General features: G+C 42.3%; 1 protein-coding gene across 5 annotated transcripts in view; it reads right to left on the bottom strand.

Moving 5' to 3' along the window:
- ltbp1 (latent transforming growth factor beta binding protein 1) overlaps positions 1–24,667 on the bottom strand; it is a 239,834-nt gene that overhangs the window by 179,817 nt on the left and 35,350 nt on the right. For all 5 annotated transcript variants that reach the window (XM_028602867.1, XM_028602868.1, XM_028602869.1 and 2 more), the window contains exon 3: positions 8,104–8,440. In XM_028602867.1, coding sequence (XP_028458668.1) covers positions 8,104–8,440 — 337 coding nt within the window. The remainder of the gene's footprint in view (positions 1–8,103; positions 8,441–24,667) is intronic.

The following is a 24,667-nucleotide window of genomic DNA, read 5'->3' as shown; positions in this document are numbered from 1 at the left end:
CATATGCCGATTTCATGCCGGTCAACGCTACAATTAACTGACAACAGAAGTTATACGAGTTACAGTTCTCAAGGACACACGCACACACGGACGCCACAGCACGGTCTCTTTTTCCTTTCTCTCAACTTTTCCACCGTGCGTGGCGCATACCTGCTCGTGGTGTGAAGCGCATGGCGGCACTATTCTCGCACATGTAGGGAACCTCGTGAATGAACCTGCAACATGTCAGCAGTTTGGACATTCTTCAGCGTGTGAGCAGAAGATAACAAGTATGCAATAGGCAACACCTGCAAGGAAAAAGTAGGGCGTGGAGGGACGACACCAAAAACCAAAATCATTTTTAGTGTGATATTGGATGTGAAAAGAAGGAAATGGTTCTAACATTATACTTTAGATGTGTGTGAATTTCCCACACCAGGAGTAATTTATATAGTTCTATTTTATAGTGATCCATTATCTGTTCAAAAAATGTTCTATGTTCTGTGCAAAATGTTCTATTAAAGAAAAGATAGAAAATAAATATTTGTGTGTGCTGTAAAGTGGTTAGAAAAAATGAAATCGGAATCGGTTAAAATCTGTATCGGCTGGGAAAGTTGTAATCAGAATCAGAATCAGAAAAGCTTTATTGCCAAGTATGTTTACACACACGAGGGATGTGTCTTGGTATCGTAGGTACAGGTCACATTAAAGCATTAAAGCAACATGCACAAACACACCGAGTCGCCATATGCGGCGCCATCTCAACTCTCTCCTAACTCTCGCAACAGATACAGCATGACATTGGGAGAGGAGAGGGAAACAAAAAAGCAGCTCTCAGACTATCCTCATAAAGATAAGAACAGTGTGGGAACAGGAAAAAACACCTCAGCACATAAGCACACAAACAGTACATTTGCACTGCTGCACATAACATAAGATAACATAATACAACATAACATTACATAAATGTACAGTTGCACATTTAGCTGCGAAGGCGTGGGTGCATCTCTAATGTATAGGGCATGCCACGCTCCTTTATGATATCCAGTTATGTGTGTACAATACATCTATCATTGTGTGTAAGATGTTTATTACTACTACATAGTCATAAAACCATCCACTGGTAAAACCTTCTGGATATATTTTTAGGATTATTAGTTAACAGGGTGCATGCAACACATGGCATGTCATGGAGGCAAAGGCAGCATGTTTTTTTTTTATTGCCACTGTGTACAGATCTGTAGCCTAGAGGGATTCATCCATTTTCATTCATTTCTTCTATATGACAAAAAAGTTGTCCAACACTTCACATGGGATACTGATTACACCATATTTGTTAAGGACGTTTTCTCTAAAACCTTAAAAGCTGCATTTAAGGTACCTTGTTACAGTTTTGAACACAAGTAGCGCTGTGGAGCAATGTTTTTATGAGTGGATCCCAGTTTTGATTTCTCTCATGCACATGCAACAAGCAATGCTTTCATACTGTTCCACTGGCAGGGGGCAGGGGACAAGACAACTTCTAGCAAGTAAACAGGGATGTAAAAATACAGGGTTTTTGCAAGAAAACTCCACAGAATATGAATAAGGTTTATTGCCACAGAAAGTTACAATTATGTGGAATTTCCATTCCAGAGCACCTCGAATAGATTTTTTTGCCAGCAAAAAAGCTGAAAACACAACATAAGACTGACAAGGCAAAATATAACTGCAAAGAATTGCCTCCTAACACAACCAGCAGACAAGGAGCAACATTAGCATTTATCCAGAGTAGTTTTTGTCCACCTAACAACATGGCTTTAGCTGCTACTTCACAGTAAATGCACCACCGCTCTACCATTTGCTGTCAAGAGCTAGTGCACAGTGGCTTTATCGGAGGTTTCTTCACTTAATGTGGCAAACTCCACTCACCAAAAAAAGTTACTGCACGTAACATGGACAAGGGAAGTGGTGTGATGAAATTATTACAGCAAAAAACTGTAATTGTAATTGTGTACATTTATTTTACCACTCAATGCACTCCCAATGCCCACCGTTTGTTTCTAACGTGACAACTGCACATTCTAGAGTACATTTTAAAGTTATACTCATATACTGGCATTATGACACTGTGCCATGATGCAGAATATGTGGAAATCAGGTATGACGTCATCAGTTTTGGGCTAGTCTGGCTCAAATGTTGTACATAACAGATCAACAACAACTTAGTCCTAAATTTGACAACAACAAATAGCTTCAAACCTGAGCTGTGAGAACAGTGATAGCAAAAGAGAAGTTATAAACATAAGATCTCATTCCAGTCTCAACAAAATATCCAGCATGAGCGTGTGTGTTGGCAATGATCTAGCCATTAAATGAAAAAAAATAAGAGAAGAGTTTGGAGAGAATCCAAGGAATGGTTACAAGAGCCTGCTAGTCTTAAATATCAGAGCGGAGGTTTGACTCATTTCTACATAAACAGATTGGTGAGTAAGGGTTGAGGGCGTGTGTGTGTGTGTGTGTGTGTGTGTGTGTGTGTATAAATCTGTTCAGTCTCGGCCTTCGCTGCTCTGGCCACAATCACAATCCACCGCCGACCTCTACACTCGAGTCGTCCAAGTCTTCTTCCCCGCGAGAGCTGACATACTCTGGTCTAATGTAATGAACCCACTGAACCTCACCAGAGTCCTCTCATGTATTAGCAATATCACAACATAGGCTGGAGGACTCCAGGGAAGGAAAGGGAGAATATGTGTGCAGAGTAGGTCAGTGCTTTGTTGTGGGTAACCCGCTGGCTGCCTGGCTGACTGAAGGGCTCTCACAGTGTAGAAGAACCACGACAGACGTTCTCTTTAATAATCTGCAGGTTACCTGTTGCTTCATGCACTCTGATCTAGAGCCCTGCACGGGACTGTTTTTTTTAATCCTGCTCCTGCCCGCTCCCAGTGGATTTCTGACCATTACCGCCCGCTCCCACAGTGTGTGTGTTCTGCTCCTGCCCGTTCCCACAGCTTGTGTGTTGGGTCCCACCCACACAATGTCTTCTTTTAGTTATTTTACTGTGTAGTATTAATAAATATATTACGTTGTAGTGCATAATTACATACAAGTGCAATAATTAGTTATTCTAGTGCAATAAGGGCAAAGTGACATTGTATTTATTTATTTCCCTTATTTTAGAAGGTGTTGTTGGCTGTGGTTGGTTTTATTCCATTTTGTTTCCCTGTCTTTTAACACTAACAGATTTCATTTAAAGGAACACGCCGACTTATTGGGACTTTATCTTATTCACCGTAACCCCCAGAGTAAGACAAGTCCATACATACCCTTCTCATCTCCGTGCGTGCTGTAACGCTGTCTGACGCTTCCAGCATTAGCTTAGCCCAGCACAGATCCTGCAGGTAACTGGTTCCAACTAGCCTACTGCTCCCAATTGTGACAAAAGTAACAAAATAACACCAACATGTTCCTATTTACATGTTGTGATTTGTAGAGTCACAGCGTGTACAAAAAACAACGTAACATGAGACACAGCAATCTTCTAACAGTAAACAAACCGGGCACTATATTCTCAGACAGGCTTGCTTCGAGCATATCACTCCGCCAAAGTACTATATTCTTCCGCCTAAGAATATAGTTCCCGGTTTGTTTAAGGATAGAAGACGGCTGTGTCTCATGTTACGTTGTTTTTTGTACACGCTGTGACTCTATAAATCACAACATGTAAATAGGAACATGATGGAGTTATTTTGTCACTTATTCAGAGCAGTAGGATTACTGGAACCATTCACCTGCAGGATCTGTGTTGGTCTGATGCTGCTGGAGCCGTCAGACAGCCTTACAGCACGCACGGAGATGAGAAGGGTATGTATCGACTTGTCTAACTCTGGGGGTTACGGTGAATAAGCTAAATTCGCAATAAGTCGGCGTGTTCCTTTAAAGTCCCTGTTGATTGGATCCCTCAGGTCGCTGTAGGAGAAAGAGTCCCCCGGGAAAGAAGTGACAGAGAGGGAGTAGAGGAGTGATAATAAAGTGTTTGGCTGGTGTTTAACTGGATGCACTGTGTGCGTTGCTGATTTTCTAATAAAACCAAGCTAGGCGAAGCTAACAGTTGGTTACAGCACTGATCAGGAGCAGCGCTCTTAAATCCCGGGACCCGCTGTCTATTTTTGGACGGCCCGCTCCCAGCCGCAGCCCCCCCCGTTAAAACAAACTAGAAAAGACAAAATAATTATTCAAATAACGTTTGTTTTTATTTCAACAATAACTATGATTAACAAAATCAAACAAACAAAGATCTAAACATTCTGTTATTTGCAAGTGATCAGATGGGATTCGTGTGTCAAGACATAGAAATTATTTCTATAGCCTAGACATCGCTAATCTGTGTGCATGGGTTGCCATGGTAATGACAGTAACCACAGTAGCTATGCTGGTGACACAGCTTTCAATAGTTAACTAGTGAGCGGCTAAAGAAGTACAATTTAACAACGTCATTTCTTATCCATACACTCCTGTCGCAGCATAGGAAAGCACCTTGCTATCGACAAATAGGTGACAACTTTGTTAGGCTCATTTTGTGAAATGTTAACCAGTGTAGCATGATTTTTAGCATACAGTACCTTTGAGGTTATTCTGAAGAATATTCTAGACAGTAACCTATTTGTCATCGTTTTGGTCCTAAAGTACCCCACTCATAATGCCCGGAATGATACCAAACTTCTACAGTAGTACAAATAGTTTCTGTACTTATAAGACGAGGCATTAGAAAGTTTGTAACTACACCAGAAGTATATTTAAATAACCCTTGCCTGATGGATACTCCTCTTGGCTGCTACCGCGCGAGATCCTGCACAGAGCACAACATCTATTGCCAGAAAAAGACTACTGGAGAAGAAGATCCAAGAAGTGAGTGAACAGCAGAAGCAGCTACTGCAGCGTGAGGCGATAGGACAAGATGCCACACAGTTGTTTATATCCCGGCTGCGGTTTAAAAGCAATAGATGTTTTGCTCTGTGCGTGATCTCGCACGGTAGTAACCAAGAGGAGGCAAGTGTTATTTAAATATACTTCTGGTGTAGTTACAAATTTCTATTTTTTCTAAAATGTATAAGTACAGAAACTATTTGTAGTACTGTAGAAGTTTGGTATCTTTTAGGGCATTATTAGTGGGGTACTTTAGGAGATGCAAACGTGGATCCATTAGCGCCTGCACTAAGCTAACCAGCTGATAACATTAACTCAACCAACGTTATAACAAGGGGAAAAAGCTTATGCGGGGTTGTTTGGCTCGAGGTCAAGGTGCAAAGCAGCCTAGGGTGAAATTACTCCGAACCATCACTTTAACATCTATTTCACTCAGATACTTGTGTACACCTTACTGATCTGATGAGATCTTCCGTACCTGGTGGTTAGTACCCTTTCTTCTATCCTATCCGATGACAAAACCGCACTGTTGCTAAAATGCAATAAGAGAATAGCTACTAGTGAGTGACATATCCCTTCTGAAAATTGAGAGCAGCTTTCGAGGACACAGATCTGGTAGCAATTACTTTTTCCTGTGCATAAAAAACTCCCCTTCACGTTTTTCAGAGTGCATGTAAATCAAAGCACATAAAATGTATTAACATTCTAAATATCAATGATCAAAATCAGCAGTCTGGTATGATCTGTGTCAACTTTAATTGGACTTTAATTGTGCTGGGTGATTTGGGTTGCTGTAACATTGAGCTGAAAAGCAGAAATATGTTTTGAGTCTACATCCACCGATTGGACTAGTCAAGCCATTGGGGCCATTTGTACTGTCTGATGCAACTGCACGTTGTCCAGTTGTCTGAAGTAGTGACAGGCAAAACAAACCCACAGTTAACCACAGAAGGAGTTAGTGGCATTTACACTGTACCTATGAAAGTGCCGGGAGAAATTCAACCTATTATTACACTCATGGTTGGTGATAAAGAGAGTATACTGTCCGGGCAAACCACAATAACACAACCTTCACAGTGAGAGATCCGTGTTTATAGAAAACTTTTAGATTTTACTATTTCTGTGGTGTTAGAAATATATAAAGAACCCTAATTCCCAAAGATTGCTACATGGGTAAAAACAAATCCGTGGTCTGCATATATTTCATGATTTTATGATTATATCTGCCACATGTCAAAGTGTCCTTGAGCAAGACACTGAACCTCAAGTTGTTCCCTGAGCTGTACTGTATAATTTTTATAATACAGTTGCTTATTATTATTATTCTATTAAATGTAGGGTTTTCTCTAACTTTAATTAAATTTGATCTTTTTGTAGTTGTAATTAACCCAGTTTCTCCATGTTGTGTTCAAACAGGTAATCTATCACTCTACTAGGGCTGCAGCTATCGATTATTTTAGTAATCGAATATTCTACCAATTATTCCATCGATTAATCGAGTAATTGGATAAGAAATACTTAGTAAACAGCAATAGTAAATATTTATTATTGCTGTTTACTAAAAAAAAGGAAACCTGTAGCTTGTATATATACAAAAGACAGGTTTCCTTTTTTAGAAAAAGCAAAACATTTTATTGGGGGGGGGAGAATAAAAAATGCATGATGACGTCATTCACGTGCATATTAAGTAGCCATGCTGGGGGGAGGAGCCGCGGCAGCAGCTAAATTTCCAAAGATTAGAAGCAAACTAATAAACAGTTAGACTACAAACCGACAGCTTTCGTTTTAGCTTGTTGGTCAAACATCGCTATTAGCAGAGTAGCATACTGTAGGCTAGTTGTGTAAAACATCACTATTAGCAGAGTAGCATGCTGTAGGCTAGTTGTGTAAAACATCACTATTAGCAGAGTAGCATGCTGTAGGCTAGTTGTGTAAAACATCACTATGAGCAGAGTAGCATGCTGTAGGCTAGTTGTGTAAAACATCACTATTAGCAGAGTAGCATGTTGTAGGCTAGTTGTGTAAAACATCACTATTAGCAGAGTAGCATGCTGTAGGCTAGTTGTGTAAAACATCACTATTAGCAGAGTAGCATGTTGTAGGCTAGTTGTGTAAAACATCACTATGAGCAGAGTAGCATGCTGTAGGCTAGTTGTGTAAAACATCACTATTAGCAGAGTAGCATGTTGTAGGCTAGTTGTGTAAAACATCACTATGAGCAGAGTAGCATGCTGTAGGCTAGGTGTAAAATATCGCTATTAGCAGAGTAGCATGTTGTAGGCTAGTTGTGTAAAACATCACTATGAGCAGAGTAGCATGCTGTAGGCTAGTTGTGTAAAACATCACTATTAGCAGAGTAGCATGCTGTAGGCTAATTGTGTAAAATATTGCTATTAGCAGAGTAGCATGTTGTAGGCTAGTTGTGTAAAACATCACTATGAGCAGAGTAGCATGCTGTAGGCTAGTTGTGTAAAATATTGCTATTAGCAGAGTAGCATGTTGTAGGCTAGTTGTGTAAAACATCACTATTAGCAGAGTAGCATGCTGTAGGCTAGTTGTGTAAACAGTGCAGCAGACGTTAGCTACCTTGTGTCTGGTTGGCTCCGTGAAACAGATGAGTACACTGGATGTTTGTTACAGAGGTGATGTAGCAGCATGTTTGCAGCTTAAAATGATCCCAAACTTTCTGTCTTTTTCTCTCGCCTGTCTCTCCTCTTAGACCCTCGCTATTTTTGTCTTCCTTCATTTGTAATCTGGGCCGTCAGTCTTGTGTTTATATATCGTCTGTGCTTGTGTTGTGTCCACAGAAGCGCAAACCTCTTGTGCGCTAGTAATAATCCTCCGTGCGGAAACACAGTGAGCCGTACAACCTTAATTACATTGATTTAACGAAGCTTTGAGGCAAAGAATTTTGCTTCGAGCATTTTTTGTAATCGAATTATTCGAGTTATTCGAGGAATCGTTTCAGCCCTACACTCTACCATGCCGTGCCCTTGAGCAAGACTCCGAACCCTCCAACTGCTCCAGTGGAGTTGCTGAAGAGTTATCAGCAGCAGAATGTAGGTGCAGCTCGGCAGCGGAAGACAGAAAATGGTTCTAGTGAACTTCTTCCAGAGTCAATTAGTGAAACTATGAATTTGAAGTTGGTGGACAACAGCAGAGAGCTCAGCTGCTTTGTTTTCTGAATAAATAAAGGTGGAATGTAAGCGTGGTACTTACTGTTGTTGGATGTGTTGTTGGATGTAAGCTGGTCGTACAAACTGGGGGGCCGGCCTGACACTTAGTTTCATCTGGGCCATGTTGTTAGATGGAGTGGGGGCAGAGGCATAACCATTGGGTGAAACTTGCTGAGGTATGGGCCGCTGGGGCACCACATTGTGTCCATTAGTGTGTCCATTTGAGTTAGCAGTGGTGTGCCCATTCCCAGGCAGTGCTGGGAAGGGATGTGTGGGCATCGTCTTCTGCTCGCATGCCTTCCCCTTTGAGCCAGGCTTGCAGACACAGAGCTGAGGCCTGAGGCACATTCCTCCGTTCTGGCATTGAGGGATACAGTTGGCTACAACACAAAACCCAGACAGAAAGAGAGAGAAGAAAAGGAAAGAGAGGAAGGAGAAACAGATGGAGAATAAACATGAGTAATGACAATAAGAGATACAAAACAGTGAAATAGATGTAAGCATATGGATAAATTGGACTTGAAGTTTCATGATTTTAAATGCAAACTAATGCTCATAGCACCTTATTAGTTTATGCATTGTAGGTTAGCTCTTTAGAGGTGCTTTCACATCTAACTGGTGTGGTTCAAACAGCGTTTGCCATTTGACTCAGTTGGTGTAGGCTGGTAAGAAAGTCTGGTAAGAAATTGATCTGTTGTGGACCAAACACCCCCACTGAAGCAGTGGGTTGGAGAGATGTGTTGTGCTCGTGTCCTATGTGTATATTGGCAGTTCCTTAATAAAAGGCAAGGCAAGGCAAGGCAGCTTTATTTGTATAGCACATTTCAGCAACAGGGCAATTCAAAGTGCTTTACATAAAACATTAAAGAGCAGTTAGAAAACAATTAAAAAACAATAATAAACAAATGAAAAACATTAAAAGACAAGAATAAAATTGATAGTGCAGTATAAGAATAATAGTTACAGTGCAATATAAGAAATTAAAGTTAATAAAATAGATTATTTAAAGAAAAGCAACATCAAAAAGATAGGTCTTTAGCTTAGATTTAAAAGAACTGAGAGTTGCAGCGGACCTACAGGTTTCTGGGAGTTTGTTCCAGATATGTGGAGCATAAAAACTGAACGCTGCTTCCCCCTGTTTAGTTCTGACTCTGGGGACAACAAGTAGACCTGTCCCAGACGACCTGAGAGGTCTGGGTGGGTCATAATGTAGTAGCAGATCAGAAATGTATTTTGGCCCTAAACCGTTTAGTGATTTATAAACCAGTAAAAGTATTTTGAAATCAATTCTTTGAGGCACTGGAAGCCAGTGTAGAGACTTCAGTACTGGAGTGATGTGATCCACTTTCTTGGTTTTAGTGAGGACTCGAGCAGCAGCGTTCTGAATCAGCTGCAGCTGTCTGATTGATTTTTTTAGGGAGACCTGTAAAGACACCGTTACAGTAGTCAAGTCTACTGAAGATAAAAGCATGGACAAGTTTTTCCAGATCTTGCTGAGACATAAGCCCTTTAACCCTTGATATATTTTTAAGGTGATAATAGGCTGATTTTTTAATTATGTTAATGTGGCTTTTAAAATTTAGGTCTGAGTCCATGACTACACCAAGATTTCTTGCTTTGTCTGTTGTTTTTAACATTGTCGTTTGAAGCTGAGTGCTGACTTTCAATCGTTCCTCTTTTGCTCCAAAAACAACCACCTCCGTTTTTTCTTCATTTAATTTAAGAAAGTTCTGGCACATCCAATCATTAATCTGTTCAATGCACATATTTAATTGTTGTATTGGGCTATAGTTCCCCTGGCGATAAGGTTATGTAAATTTGTGTGTCATCCGCATAACTATGGTAACTTATTTTGTTGTTTTCCATAATCTGAGCCAGTGGAAGCATGTAGATGTTGAACAGAAGAGGCCCCAGAACTGAGCCTTGGGGAACTCCGCACGTCATATTTGTATGCTCAGATGTATAATTACCTATAGACACAAAGTAGTCCCTATTCTTTAAATAGGATTCAAACCACTTTAGTACTGAGCCAGAAAGACCAACCCAGTTTTCCAATCGGTCAAGCAATATGTCATGGTCTACCGTATCAAATGCAGCACTGAGATCAAGTAATACTAAGACTGAAATTTTGCCACTATCTGTGTTTAAGTGGATGTCATTAAAGACTTTAACAAGAGCCGTCTCAGTGCTGTGGTGTGGTCGAAAACCTGACTGGAAGGCATCAAAACTGTTGTTTAGCAATAAGAAAAGGTTGAGTTGTTGAAAAAACACTTTTTCTATGATTTTACTTAAAAATGGAAGGTTTGATATTGGTAGTATTGTATAGTTGCTCATTAGTGTCGTGTCTAGATTGTTCTTTTTTAGGAGTGGCTTGATGACTGCAGTTTTCAGGGCCTGTGGGAAGATACCTGAGAGCAGAGATGTGTTTACAATCTGTAGAAGATCAGAAGTCAAACAATTCGAAACATTTTTGAAAACACCCGTTGGTAGAATATCAAGGCAACAGGAGGAGGTTTTCAGATGTTGTATAATGTCCTCCAGGTTTTTAAGGTTGATCGTATGAAATTGTGTCATGTTGGAATTTGTTTTGCGTGCACACTGTGACAACACATATCCTGTACTTAATATGGAAGCACTGACTGTTTGTCTAATTTTCTGAATTTTGTCTATGAAGAAGGAGGCAAAGTCATTGCAAGCCTTGGTAGACAACAGTTCAGATGCTATTGGTACTGGAGGGTTTGTTAACCTATCAACAGTAGCAAACAAAGCACATGAATTATTATTGTTTCTGGCAATAATGTCAGAGAAAAAGGACCGCCTTGCATTCCTTAGTTCCATATTATAAATGCGAAGTCTCTCTTTATAAGTGTTATAATGGACCTGGAGATTAGATTTTCGCCAACTGCGTTCAGCTTTTCGACACTCTTTTTTCTGTTCTCACAACTATAAAATTTCTCCATGGAGATCTTTTCTTACCAGAGACAGCTTTGACCTTAGTGGGAGCAATAGCATCAATAACATTCGTAATTTTACAGTTGAAATGATCTACAAGCTCGGTGACTGAGGCCACAGTGAGGGTGGGTGTAGAGGAGAAAAGCTGAATGAATGATTCACTGGTGTTTTCAGTGATATACCGTTTTCTGAACACTTTTGGGCAGAGAGATAGTGCCGTTAAAGAAAACAGGAATGATCAGAGAGAGCAACATCAGTCAACACAATAAGTGTGCCCCTTATTGTGTTGGGCTGTGTCACATGATGAGTCAGTCCATAGCTCTCAAAAACACAACACAGTTCTTTGGTCCCTCGGTCCTGGGGGTTGTCAACATGAATGTTGAAATTACCAGCAATAATTACACGGTCAAAGTTAATACAGATTATAGATAACAGTTCAGTAAAGTTGTCAAAGAAGTTTGCACAGTATTTAGGTGGCCTGTAGATATTTAGAAGTAGAGCTTGAGGGGAGGATCTTAGCTGAAGAGCCACATATTCAAAAGAAGCAAAATTTGCAGAGTCATTAAACAAAATGGCGACTCCACCTCCTTTCTTATTCACTCTATTCTCACTCATAAAACTGAAGTTAGGGGGGGCTGACTCAATGAGAACAGCAGCACTGTTATTATGGTCCAACCAGGTTTCAGTTAAAAACATAAAATCAAGATTGTGGTTGATAATAAAATCATTGATTAAAAATGATTTTCCCGCCAAAGACCTAACGTTTAGTAGTGCTAGTGTTAGTGCGTTTTCATTTTTAGGGACATACTGTGGCTGATGAGGAATGGATGCTAAATTTGCAAAGTTTGCAGTTACATGCTTATTCGCCATTCTTTTTCTATTACCTATCACAACATAAATTGTGGAAGAATCTAATACGCAGGGCCCAGGCTTGTCTTGGAAAAAGTCCTGAGTGCTACTAGGCATGCAGCCTGGACCCGGCCCATATCAGTTAATGCTTACTGCATTTTGCACACAAGCATCCTTATCAGTTTGGGGAGAAGGAGTTAACTGCCGTCCTTGAGGGGGCAGAGGTGCCTGGCGTTTTGCGATGGGAGAAGGAAGGGGGGCATACTTGGTTCCAGCATTTACCAGCTGCTTCATCTGGTCAGTGAACTCCAACATGGGGATGGGGGAAAGAGGGGAGAGCGACGTATCCTTAAAGAGGTCCTCAAAGCTTTCGTGGTTGTCAAAGGGGTTTGAGGAGTGTTGGACGGGTGAGACGGGCGGTTGAGATTTCTCATCTCCGGTCGTTGGTCTCCCATGGTCAAATCTTTGCTCAGGTGGGGGCTGTGGTGGCTCACTGCCGCACTTTGTTGTGTCTTTCTCTTGTTTTGGTTCATCTTGTCTCGTGTCCTTGGCCAAGGGAGCAGATGTGTGGTGCAGAAAGTAAAGTAGGCTAGAGGTGAACAGCTTTACTCCTGGCTTGTTAAGGAATAGTCCATCTGCTTTAAAAAGATGTCTGCAGCCACAGAAAATGTTAAAATTGTCAATGAACTGCATAGAATGGTTGTTGGTACATGCAGTTGAAAGCCATCTGTTCAGTGCCAACAGTCTGCTGAATCTCTCAGCTCCTCCTCTGACTGGCGGTATAGGGCCACTGACAAACACCTTTGCGTTTAGGGAGCTGACTGTGTTCAGCAGATTCATAAAGTCACGATTCAGCACTTCAGACTTTTGCTTTACAACATCATTTGACCCTATATGCAGTATAATGTTCTTCACAGTTGGGTGTGCTGCTACGATATCTGGGATTCTTTGGGCCAAGTCAGACACCGAGTATTTTGGTGTTTTTACTGCTTTTTATATCTTTCACAGCATAGTCACCCACAATCAGAGTTTGGGGCCCAGTCATTAGCTTTCCCTGTAGCTTTTTACTTTTAGAATTGCTCTCAGTCCTTACCCTGCTGTGTGACGAAGAGACGTAATCCAGGTCATGTCCAGGGTCCTGCAGCAGAGGAGCAAATCTGTTCTTCACCTGCACACTCAGTTGTTGGGGAGGCCTTTTGTTGCTGATTTTCCCTTTTGCAGCTGTCCACGACCGTGTCCTGCTAAGTACAGGGGTTGAAGAGGAGCTCTGCCTGGATGATAATGCAGGCCAGCCGGTCGTATCACAAATCTCAGGGCGCTATGTCCTGCCCGTTAGTCATCCTCCCATTTCCCAGGAAAATGATTTACTCTTAGGCTTTGCACCAAAAGAGCTCCAGGGAGGACTGCCACTTGTTGATTTATTATCCGTTCCACAGCCCTCCTGTTTCTTTGTGGTCTTGCTGGTGCTAGTTAGCCGTGTGTTAGCATGCTTTTGTCCATTGTTTTCGGTCACTGGTAAAGTGGTGTCATTTCCACATGATCCGTTCACTTCCATATTTACTTCTAACCGGTAAATTTTGGTTTCCAGAATTGCAATCTTCTGAAGGAGTTTGTAGTAGTCCTCTATGGAGAAGGGTGGCATCTTGCTGCTAATTAGCTTTAGCTACAGTCACTTTAGGACAGGCTTGAGCTATTGGTAGGCCACGCTCACGCAGAAAAAATTTCAAATATGACAATAGCCTACTATGTCTACAAATAATGTATAGTCCAGTGATTTATAAGTATCCAAGAGCCGCTGCTCATAGTTTCTCTCAGAGGAAAAGCAAGATTATCAGCAGAAATATGCAAGCAGAAGCAGGAGCAAGCAATAGAGCGTCTGCACTGTAAGAAGCAGGAAGTAAAATAAAAAGTGAATTAAACGTAGCAGCCACAAATTAGATATCCCAGCCCCCTACCCTCTGTGTTTTTTTGGCTCGTTTTTGGTTTCTAACTAGTCAACATTATTTATGATATATTGGGTCCGATTGCAGTCATGACTATATTGTTCATAATCAGTGGTTAAATTGGGATATTCAAGGAGGAGGAGCCGTTGTCCAATGAGGTTTGGGATTTAGGAATGGGTGGAGTGGTTTCCACAGACCACACTGTCATGGGACTATTTCTTCAGCAGAAAGTCATTCCAATGGAAACTGTAAGAGATGTTGTGAGGAAGTGGATTGTCCAGAGTAACAAGGGCACTGTTTCTGGAAAGAGATGTTGCTGTTAAATTTCATGAATGTCATTTTTTAATGCTGTACCACAAACTAAATTTGATTCACCTCCATTGTATTCTCAATCTGAATCTAAATAGCCATATACCACTAGAGAGAAGAACAATTTTCTTTTCTTTATTTATTGTTATTATGGGGGAAAAGTTCACCTCCATGAAGCACTGTAAAGTCCTAAAGGACAATAATATAACACCCCAGATATATATGTATACAGTATACCCAAATGCACTGCCGCAGGCAGAAAACTTTCTTTTGTTGATTGTTTGTTTGTTTATGGTTCAAGAAACACTGAAATTCTATGGACAAGAAACCACAGATCTTTGAACTGAGGCATATACAGTATAGTAACTTATAGGCTTAGTACAATAAAACACTAGGCCTACTAGCTGTTGCTTTATTTTTTAATTACCTAAGTGATTAGATAGGTTGCATGCTTACAGTAATGTCACTATTGCCAATATTATTATATAAGGAGCAAACCTCCCTGTAATAATCCCAGGGTTTCCCGCAGCACTTTGCAGCTCAGGGGGCCACATAAGCAAGACACGTATGCTATGCCGCCTTAACTACGTTGTAAAAAAAGAAAAAAAAGAAAATGTATATGAACGATATCCGCCATGTTACTGTGTCCTGTTTTCTCCCTTTCATTCCAAACGGTGTGTAACGTTGGTACTACCGAGGACTGATTCACTTTAAATCAAACGGTGCCATATTTCGGTACTGTTAGGTTGTAAAAAGTTAAACCATTGGTGATGTCTGATTAAAAAATATACTTTTAGTTAAATGAACACTGTAGCTAGAAAAAACACTGAATCAACCGATTGCATCACACCACACTAATTATCATTGGTCCGGCTCACACCTACTCAAGCTTCTAAAGAATCATCAGACTCATATCTGTCATTTAGCATCTAAGGAGACTCATTGTCCCCACAGGAAAGGTAACTGTTGTCTCTTTTTGGGGAGCCACCCCCTATTGGGCCAGACTTGATTAGAACAAAGAATGAGTACTCCTGTAGTTTGGAAACAATTGACATCGCCTCGGTAGGATCCTGTGACCGGGTGTGGCCTCAAGACACATTGATTGGGAACGTACACCTTTTCTTTTGAGAGACATCTTACCAATAGGGAAAGATTTCATTTGAGGAACCACCCAAGTGTAGGGAATAAATGTGGAATCCAAAGAAGGATTCGGGGCTGCAACTGTGACCCCGCAAGGGGAAGCATGTCTGCAGTCCGCTGGTTACAGTGTATTGTTTTGTCATGTCGCATGACTGCAAACTGTGACTCCACAAGGGGAAGCATGTCTTGTAGTCCACTGCTGGCAGTGTTTCATGTTTTATGTTCGATTGTTTTTGTCATGTCGTTTTCATCATGCTTTTTCATTAAACCTTTTGCTTAATCTTTCAATTGGACCCAAGCCTCTCCTTCCTCCACGCAGACAGAGTGTATAACGGCGAGGTGAAAGCTGTCACGGTATGGGTTAACGTTAGACTTCCTCTGTTACAGCCAGGCACCACTGTGTTCACTATGCCCTATTGCCTGACTGACAGGTGTCATTCTGTATCTGTCTTGTTGGCATGGGACAGTGATGGAAAGCAAAGGTTTCAAGCCAAAAGTTTGACAGTTGGCAGCAGTATGATACTGAAGGAGATGGAGCAGAGCTTTGACATGGTGAATGTCAGGAGGCTCAGCTCAGGCACAATTTAACCCTAATTCAGAATTATTTAGTGGATCTTAAACTGTGTACAGTGTGCAACAAATGATCTAGCCAATCACCTCACATCAGTTTTAGACAGGTAGCTAGCACCGACCTGGTTTGTCTAATGTAAATAAAAGATGTTAAATCTCCCATGAAACTTTTCATCTCATAATATTATGGTTTTAAGATAATAATTTCAAGAGATCTGAATTAGGACCTGTGATACGGCCTGTGTCAGAGGTGAGGATGAGAGCATCTCCATGCATCAACCAAATAAGAACTGAAACCGGTGCTTCAACAGACAGGACATTGAGACAGGATGAGGAGTGATGAAGTCTGGAGCACTCAGTTATAGTGAGAGCTTTTTAATAAGGTGCAGCTGCTGACATTTCGACATAAAGCAGTGGTGGTGTAGACGTTTAAATTGCTTGTGCCCAGCTGTTTCTCATAGGATGGGCAGGATCTGGCCATTGGTGTGTCGAGCATTGGCAAATTGTTCAGGCTTACATTTTGTTTACAACTGTTGGTTTAGTTGTAAGAAGACAGTGTGAACACAAAGCAGATGTGCTACATTCCTGCTAATGTACACATCTTGTCACATCGTGCCTGATTCGTGGTCTTGCCCATGGTGGTGATGTTGGATGCTGGTTGTTTGGGTGTTGACAGGTGTCTTTTATACAGGTAACGAGGTGAGGCAGGTGTATTTGATGTAGATAATTGGTTCGGATTGGGGCTGTGTCTTAAAGAAAGACTAACTGGCTTGTAGGAGCCAGAATACTTGCTGTTTGTCCAGGGGGTCAAATACTTGTTTTTCCTCATCAGATGGTTATCAATTTTAATAAATTCATATGATGTGATTTTCTGGAATTTTCTTTGGGATTCTGTCTTTCACTGTTAGAATGTACATATGATTAAAATTGTAGATTTTTGCATTCTTTGTAAGTGGGCAAACCTGCAAAATCAGCAAGGGGTCAAATACTTATTTCCCCCACTGTATATAAATATATACACATATATATATATATATATATACACACACACACACATATATACACACACCCTTTCCTTTTGTTCAGTGCCAGTTGGTCTTGACCTCCGTTCCAGCCTTTGGTCATAGAGTTTGTTCCAGTGAGTTAGTTTTGACCAGTGCCTGTGTTTTTGGCTAATCCTTGGGGCCCAATTTTAACGATTTGAAACGCAAGTATCAAACGTAAAACGCAAGTAGCTTTGTGGGCGGGTCTCGGGCGCTGTTGCTATGATAACGGCGGGATAAATGAGCCCGACCCAAATCTAAAATGGGTTGGTCTGAAGTAGCTAGGTGTGGTTTGGCGTGCTTGGTCCATGGCAGATTGCTATTATAACGGTGGATTTGCCTGCCGCACGCCAGCGGGAGCTGTCCGAGATGCGGCAAAGTAACAAATGCCCGTCTTGGCCGGGTGGCGATGCTGCTGCGGCCTCTCAGGCGCATCTCCTCAAGTCTGGAGAGGATTGCTGCAGCCATGGAGCGTGGGCCTCCAAACGCACCACCTGCTCCTGTTGTGCCCCTTCCTCCTCCCCCCACTCCATCTCCGTCAACCCGCTCCACCAAGAGCACATCGCACATTGCCACTCCCGGACCAGAATCCGCTGGAGTGTCCAATCCCACCGTAGTTCAACATCACGTCTCCTTAAGTCCTCTAATATTTCCTCATTTATGTCATCAACACATCCATGATTCATGGAAATGTTGTGTAAAACACAACAATCCACAAAGAATGCTGGGATTTTTTGAGGACTGTCCTGTAAAGTGCCTCCTGACCTATCCAAACACCTGAAGCGCATTTTCAGTAATATTTTTCCTTGTAATTATGTATGGTTTGCAAAAATGGGAACTGCTGCGTCCATGTAGATGAGAGAAGCAAAGTGTATGCGCGTTGTGTGCACACTACATTATGGCCAAGCATGCGCCCCTAAAATAGCATCTGAATAACGCGCTACTGACTTTAGACTATAACACCACTGACTTTAGACTTTTTTTCCTGGTCTGTGGCGGAATTGTTTTCTGAAACTGCAAAATAATGGGAATGTTTGCACCTGAACACACCTCCTCTTTTTGCTGAACCACCCCCGGGGCGCAAATACATTCCCTAATTTACCGACGTGCATCTGTGGAGGGAAAAGTGTGTGTGCGTCGGGTGCAAAATAGGAATGATACATGCGTTGGTGTACAAAGGCAATTGCGTTGAGTGCAAGATAGGGCCCTTGGTCTTATGATTGAGATACCATTGCCTGCTTATCATACTCCTTGCACAGCGAAAGCAGAGGCGGTGGAAATCTGCTAGCCGCTAGGCTAATTTCCACAGTGTAAACACTGAAAAACTGCAGCCGTCCATCTCAGCCGAGAACAGAGAAATGTCTGGCTGAGTCGAGCTTTAACTGAGCAGTCTGACTCTTTCTCACCACAACTATCCTCAGGACCCATGCTGGTAAAAAGGCCATCACTGATTGGTATTGTTTCTGGAGAAAGCTTTCACAATGATGACAGAACTGCAGCCACGATGCAAAATTCGAAATTGCACCACAATCTCAAGACACAAAGAAGTTGTATGAAACTATGGTGACCAAACTGAAGCATTAAGCTTGATTTATGGTTCTGCGTTGATTCTCCGCCGTAGGTACGTCCGTAGGTAAGCATAGATACGGACCCTACGCCCAGGCATGGATTGGCCATCGAGAGTACCGGGAGATTTCCCGGTAGGTCGGTCTATTTGTGTGGGCTGCATGTGATGCACGTTGGTTGAAAACTTTTTATTTTGATTGGCCGATACAGAGAAGAGAGATCTTACGATTGGCCCAATGGTTTGTCTCTCATCTGAACACTGACCAATTACATCCTACAATGGCCCACCTCGGCCACAGCGGCTGATGTTTTACCTCAGCCCAGCCTAAGCCCTGCCTACACCGTAGCCTGACGTGCACCTTCCTAGATGTAACGTCGCGGCGACGCAGACCACAACAACTGTGATTAAAAACTAAATGGCTGAGGAAATAAATCTGCTGACGTAAGAAAAGTTACCTCCTCTGCAGTTGTCACATTTCACTGAGTCTTTTATTACAACTGAGATCCGGTCCAGTCTGTAAACATCTACCCCTCATATGACCAATATGAGGCAGTTTGATTGATGAATTAGAATCCTTAAGGTCTCAGTATGCATTAAACTAAGTGTTTGTCGGTGTGTGAGTCATGTTCTACAATTGAGCATCCAGCCCCACAAGCTCACTGAAACACTCCCTTGCTGATTTTTTTACCCCAGCCCTGCCTACGCCATAGCCTGACGTGCACCTACCTAGATGTAACATTGTGGCGACACAGACCACAACATCTGTGATGGTCCGCTCGGCCATGGCTTGGTAACGTCACATTTCACCCTACTCATTTCCAGGTTCTCCTTCTCCATAAACATAAAATAATTTAATAATAATTAGAATGTATATATTAATCCTAAACGGAAATGACACTGATTTTCACTCTGTTGTTAGAATACACATTACACACAGGCCTGAAATACACACACTTGCTCAGTACATATACATGCACTAATGGAGAGATGTCAGAGTGAGGGGGCTGTCAATGGACAGGCACCCTGTTGGGGGTTCGGTGCCTTGCTCACAAGCACTTTGGCAGTGCCAAGGAGGTGAACTGGCTGCTCTCCAGCTACCAGTCCACCACCATACTTTGTTCCATATGGTTCCCAACCATACTCCCTACATACTGAGCTACTGCCACCTCAAAATCCAGGACAGGGTTAACTTTTCTCCACCACCGGAGTCAATACTCGCTCTGTAGCTAAACCCTGTTAGTCTCTCACTCGCTCTACCACACACTCCCCACACACAGTAGAGCCTATATATTGCTATTAATTAGCCTTAAGACACTCACACAGACTACTGATGGATGGACATTGCTGTGTGATAAATGATCTAGGTTGTTGTCTGTTCTTGCTTTGAACCTGCGATAACTGATGCATTGCCAGACATGACTTATTAGTTTAGTTTAATGTTGTTACAAAAATGTATGACAAACCATCAGTGTTTCATAATTACCATAACTGGCCAAATATGTAGTTGTTTATCGCATGGGTTTGAAGTTAGCAACAAGCACCTGCATCATTTTAACTGATTGTCATGTTCCATGTTGGGTACAAGTGAATATTGTTTAAAACTAGACCACAAACCTGCCTGAAGTTTAATCTTTAGAAAATGACCGTAACTTAAATTAAAATGTGGTCAGAAAAAAGTTAATGAGAAAACTCATTCAGGCCTAGTATACAAAATCAGGAAATGTAAATGACTAGATGACCAAAAATAGGCACAAAACATAAAGGCAGCTGTCAAGTGTAAATAAGGACTTTTAAAGGAATACGCCACCGTTTGTTGAGAAAAGAGTTATTCACCGTCTCCTCTATATTTAAATAGGTGGCATTTTTGTATCAGTGCATGCATTGTCTTAGTCCGGCGCCACCGCCGCTAGCTTAGCTTAGCGTAATGAATGGAATCCTTTGTTGCCGGTTAGCATGTCGTGAGTAAAAGTGATTCAACAACAACAAAAACAAAACCTAATTACTTGTTGTGGCCTGCATATTCAAAACGAGTAAAAATAGCAATGCAGATTAAGACTAGATGATTTCCTAGGCAGATATTGACTTGGGACTATATTGGGTGGAAGTAGACTACAGCCGAAGCACTGCTACTCGGGCACAGAGATATCGGCAGCCCACGGTGCTCCACGGGCTTTCGACATACATTGCGTATATTTACAATTAGAATTTTGTCATGGCATTTATATAACACATACTCTATGGTCTTACAAAGCTAACGCTTTTGACCGATTTCACTTTAATGCATTTTTGTGAAGTGGAGAAGTCTCGTCAGGGCAGTGGCATTTCGGTAAAACAGTAACCCTGAAAGGGTTACTTTGCGCCGGCCGCAGAGCCCCGTGGGCTGCCGATATTTCTGTGCCAGAGTAGCAGTGCTTCGGCTGTAGCCTACTTCCACCCAATATAGTCCCAAGTCAATATCTGTATCGGAAATCATTTAGTCTTAATCTGCATTATTTTTACTCGTTGTGAATACGCAGGCCACAAGAAGTAATTAGGTTTTGTTGTTGTTGTTGAGTCACTTTTACTCACAACATGCTAGACGGCACCAAAGGATTCCATTCATTACGCTAAGCTAATCTAGCGGCGGCGACACCGGACTAAGACGATGCCATAGATATATACACTAGATGTCGCCTTGAGGTTTTAAGCATGCATCAAAACCGCCGCCATCTTGGAACAGGGGTCTGAAGTTTTCCCGCATTCAGATCAACGCTAAAGATGCCGGACTTTTGTGCTGCTTATTGATGTTCGATAGAGGAAATGAAAAAAACAAACAGCAAGGGATAACATTTAACAGGTGAGAATGTGTTTTATGATTATACATGCCGCCCTCGACCAGCAATCTGAGCTCCGGCGGCAGCGGGAGGCGGAGAGTTCTGTGGCCGGCGGCAGCGTCTCTTTCCCCGGGCAAAAACACAGCTTCACCTCGCTGCTGCACCGGTCCCCACTGATCCAGATCAGACCGGCCAAAGACAGAATGGTGATCGGGAGGATCTTACACATAGTCCGGGAGGATCTTATGATATCGGCGGGAAGTTCCACTAAGTTTGCCGGCGGCAGGCGGACGGAGAGAAGCTACAGCGGGGCAGCAGAGACTGTCTGCGGCTGCAGGATCTGGAGCTCAGTGCCCGCTTCCTGGGAGCCAAAACCGACACCACGCAGCTGGAGACCCGGGCCATACTGCTGGGCCCGCTGGACGGAAGGGATGCCCTGGAGAACCAGAACCAGGACTGAGTGGAGCGGACTGCCACAGCCTGCTGAAGTTTAAATCACAGGTTTCCTAAAGGGAGTCTAGCGGGACTCGGACTGTGGACGGCGAAACATGACTTTAAGTATCGTTAAATAAATACATGCAGAAATAAATAGTGGAGGAGTGAGCCTGGACATTTCAGTCTGTTTAAACTTCACTTTGAAGCAGAAACTCTTAGTTCAGAGGGGTGAAGTTACCATTTGGACTCAGATCTGTGAACCGATTATAATAAATATTCTTTGTATTAACACATTAATTAGACTCTTTGTTTTGTATTCGATAGTTCATCTTAAGTTTACTTAAGTGGAAGCAGTATCAAGTGGAAGAATGTGACTACTAAACCTAAGCACTAGGTATTACATTTTGAACAAAGTAGATTATATTAATAAAAAATCTGGACTCGATCATAAATACATGTCTGACATTTGGAACGAACCACAAAAACTAGAAAATTGCTTGAGATTGAGGATTTATGGTGATTTTATTTCCGTTAGCCCTTTACCTACATTGACGCTGATGCATTAAAGAGGAGTGACTCCCCTGTTCCAAGATGGCGGCTCTGTTGACGCATTTGTTCCAATGAACAGCAGCAGCCAGGCGACATCTAGTGTATGTATCTATGAGACGATGCATGCACTGATACAAACATGCATTTGCCCACCTATATAAATATAGAGGAGACGGTGAATAACCCTTTTTCAACAAATGGTGGCATATTCCTTTAAGAAGTGTGGCTGTATTTTCCAATAATTCATTATTTAGAGTAATTTTGCAAATAACTGACCAATCCAGCTATCAAATACTCAATTACTAGACACAGTTTTGAGTGTGTGTGTGTGTGTGTGTGTGTGTGTGTGTGTGTGTTTGTGTGTGTGTGTGTGTGTTGTAGTGTCAGGATGGGCTTTCTCCGAAACACATGGAGCTCTGAGGCCGTGTGGGGGTAAAATCAGCACACGGGCAAACCGTGATCACAGAAGACTGGAGCTTTTATTTTCTACCATCCACTGTTCAAGTTACTCACAAAAATGGTCAAAAACATTAAACCAAACTTTTTCAGCACTGTCTTAGCGAGGTTTGTGCTTTACTACAGTCCTCCAGAGAAATTCAAAACTCAAAAGTCTAAAGTCCAAAACTCCGGGTCCAGCTTTTCAGTCCACAACCTTAACTTTCTTGTTAGCAGAGCTTCCCAGGCTTCCTCCATGTGTTCCTTTGTTCTCTCCACTCAACTAGACTCTCCCCTCCTCAGTCTCCTTCTGCCTTGATGAGTTATCCCAAACACCTGCACTCCTCTCGCTGCATTGTGGGAGATATAGTGTCCATGAAGGCGGCCATGGGACTTCCATGACCTCCTTCTAGGGGAATATATTGTCCGTCCACCACATGTCCCCTTGGGATGCCACAGTTTGTGTGTGTGTGTGTGTGTGTGTGTGTGTGTGTGTGTGTGGATGGTGGGGGCATCCATTTATCAACTACAAAGCCTGTATCCCAGACAACATGGCACAAGTTTACATACTGTGCTCTAACACACACATGCACATGCATGTTTAGATATGTTTGGATAAAGCATACAAAGGAAGATGATAGCAGATCACACACACACACACGCACACACACACACACACACACACACACACACACACACACACACACACACACACACACACACACACACACACACACACACACACCTGGACCGTCCTCTCATTCCTCAATCTAAACATTCCCTTATCTCAATAGTAATCGTACTAATACGATGAATGCTAAACCCAAGTCCTAACAAGTTGAAGTAGCTGCTGAACACACACACATACACACACGGCCACCTTCAAAAGATACGCTCTGCTAAAAAGCATTTCACTGTGTGTGTGTGTGTGTGTGTGTGTGTGTGTGTAGTCAGTGGGAGAAATGACTCAGAAAGAGGCCCTCTGGTTCTCCCCAGGGTCCCTAAGGGTGTGTCACCTCCTCACTAAGCTTGTTGGTCTAATTAGTGGCTTTGAGATTTGTGAAAATGATTAATGAAGGGAAAACTAAATGGCTGAGGAAATAAATCTGCTGGCGTAAGAAAAGTTACCTCCTCTGCGGTTGTCACATTTCACAAGACAATCACAATGTGCAGCAATGTGCTGAGTCTTTTATTACAACTGAGATCTGTTCCAGTCTGTAAACATCTACCCCTCATATGACCAATATGATACCGTTTGATTGATGAATTAGAATCCTTAAGGTCTCAGTATGCATTAAACAAAGTGTTTGTCGGTGTGAGTCATGTTCTACAATTGAGCATCCAGCCCCACAAGCTGGCAGAAACGCTCCATTGCAAGCTAGCAATGCAATTACATCCTGACATTGGCGCCTGGATTGAGGTATGCCTGAATGGCGTGCCCACTTAGGCTAAATAGCAGCCTTTCACAGGAAGTTACGAGTGCTGGGGCACCCGAAGGAACTGTACTAGCACAAATCCTCTTCACAGTCTAAACCCTTCTTCAGTTTCAACTTGGGAACTGGCCACCTGTACCTTCACCTTTACCTCCTCCCCTGTGCAATGCATTGCGGACAGTGAGAAGGCGTACAGAGGTTTGATAAAGACATTTGTCATATCATGGCTCCAGACTGCAACCAAATGGTCGCATTTTGCGACCAAAATTTGAGAGTGTGCGACTGAATTTTACATCCAGTCGCACGTGCGACCAGTAAATTTGCCCCCTTTTTTTACACGTTAAATGTCGAACTGTCGGTACCTGAGCGTGTAAGCGCAAGCTTATCTGTCCTCTCTGAAAACTGACAGAGAGCAGAGTTCTGACACAAACGCACACACTCGCACACACGACGGTGCAAACTACGTGGGCTCTGCAGTTTGGTTGAAGTCCCATTGAGTCACGGCAATGCCGATAAAGTGGTTTGAAGTTACAGTTTCTCATAACTTCACGCAGACTGACAGGCTGCGG

Source organism: Perca flavescens, chromosome 17 (assembly GCF_004354835.1).
Source record: "Perca flavescens isolate YP-PL-M2 chromosome 17, PFLA_1.0, whole genome shotgun sequence".
Lineage (NCBI taxonomy): Eukaryota > Metazoa > Chordata > Actinopteri > Perciformes > Percidae > Perca > Perca flavescens.
This window is presented reverse-complemented; position numbering and strand designations above follow the sequence as displayed.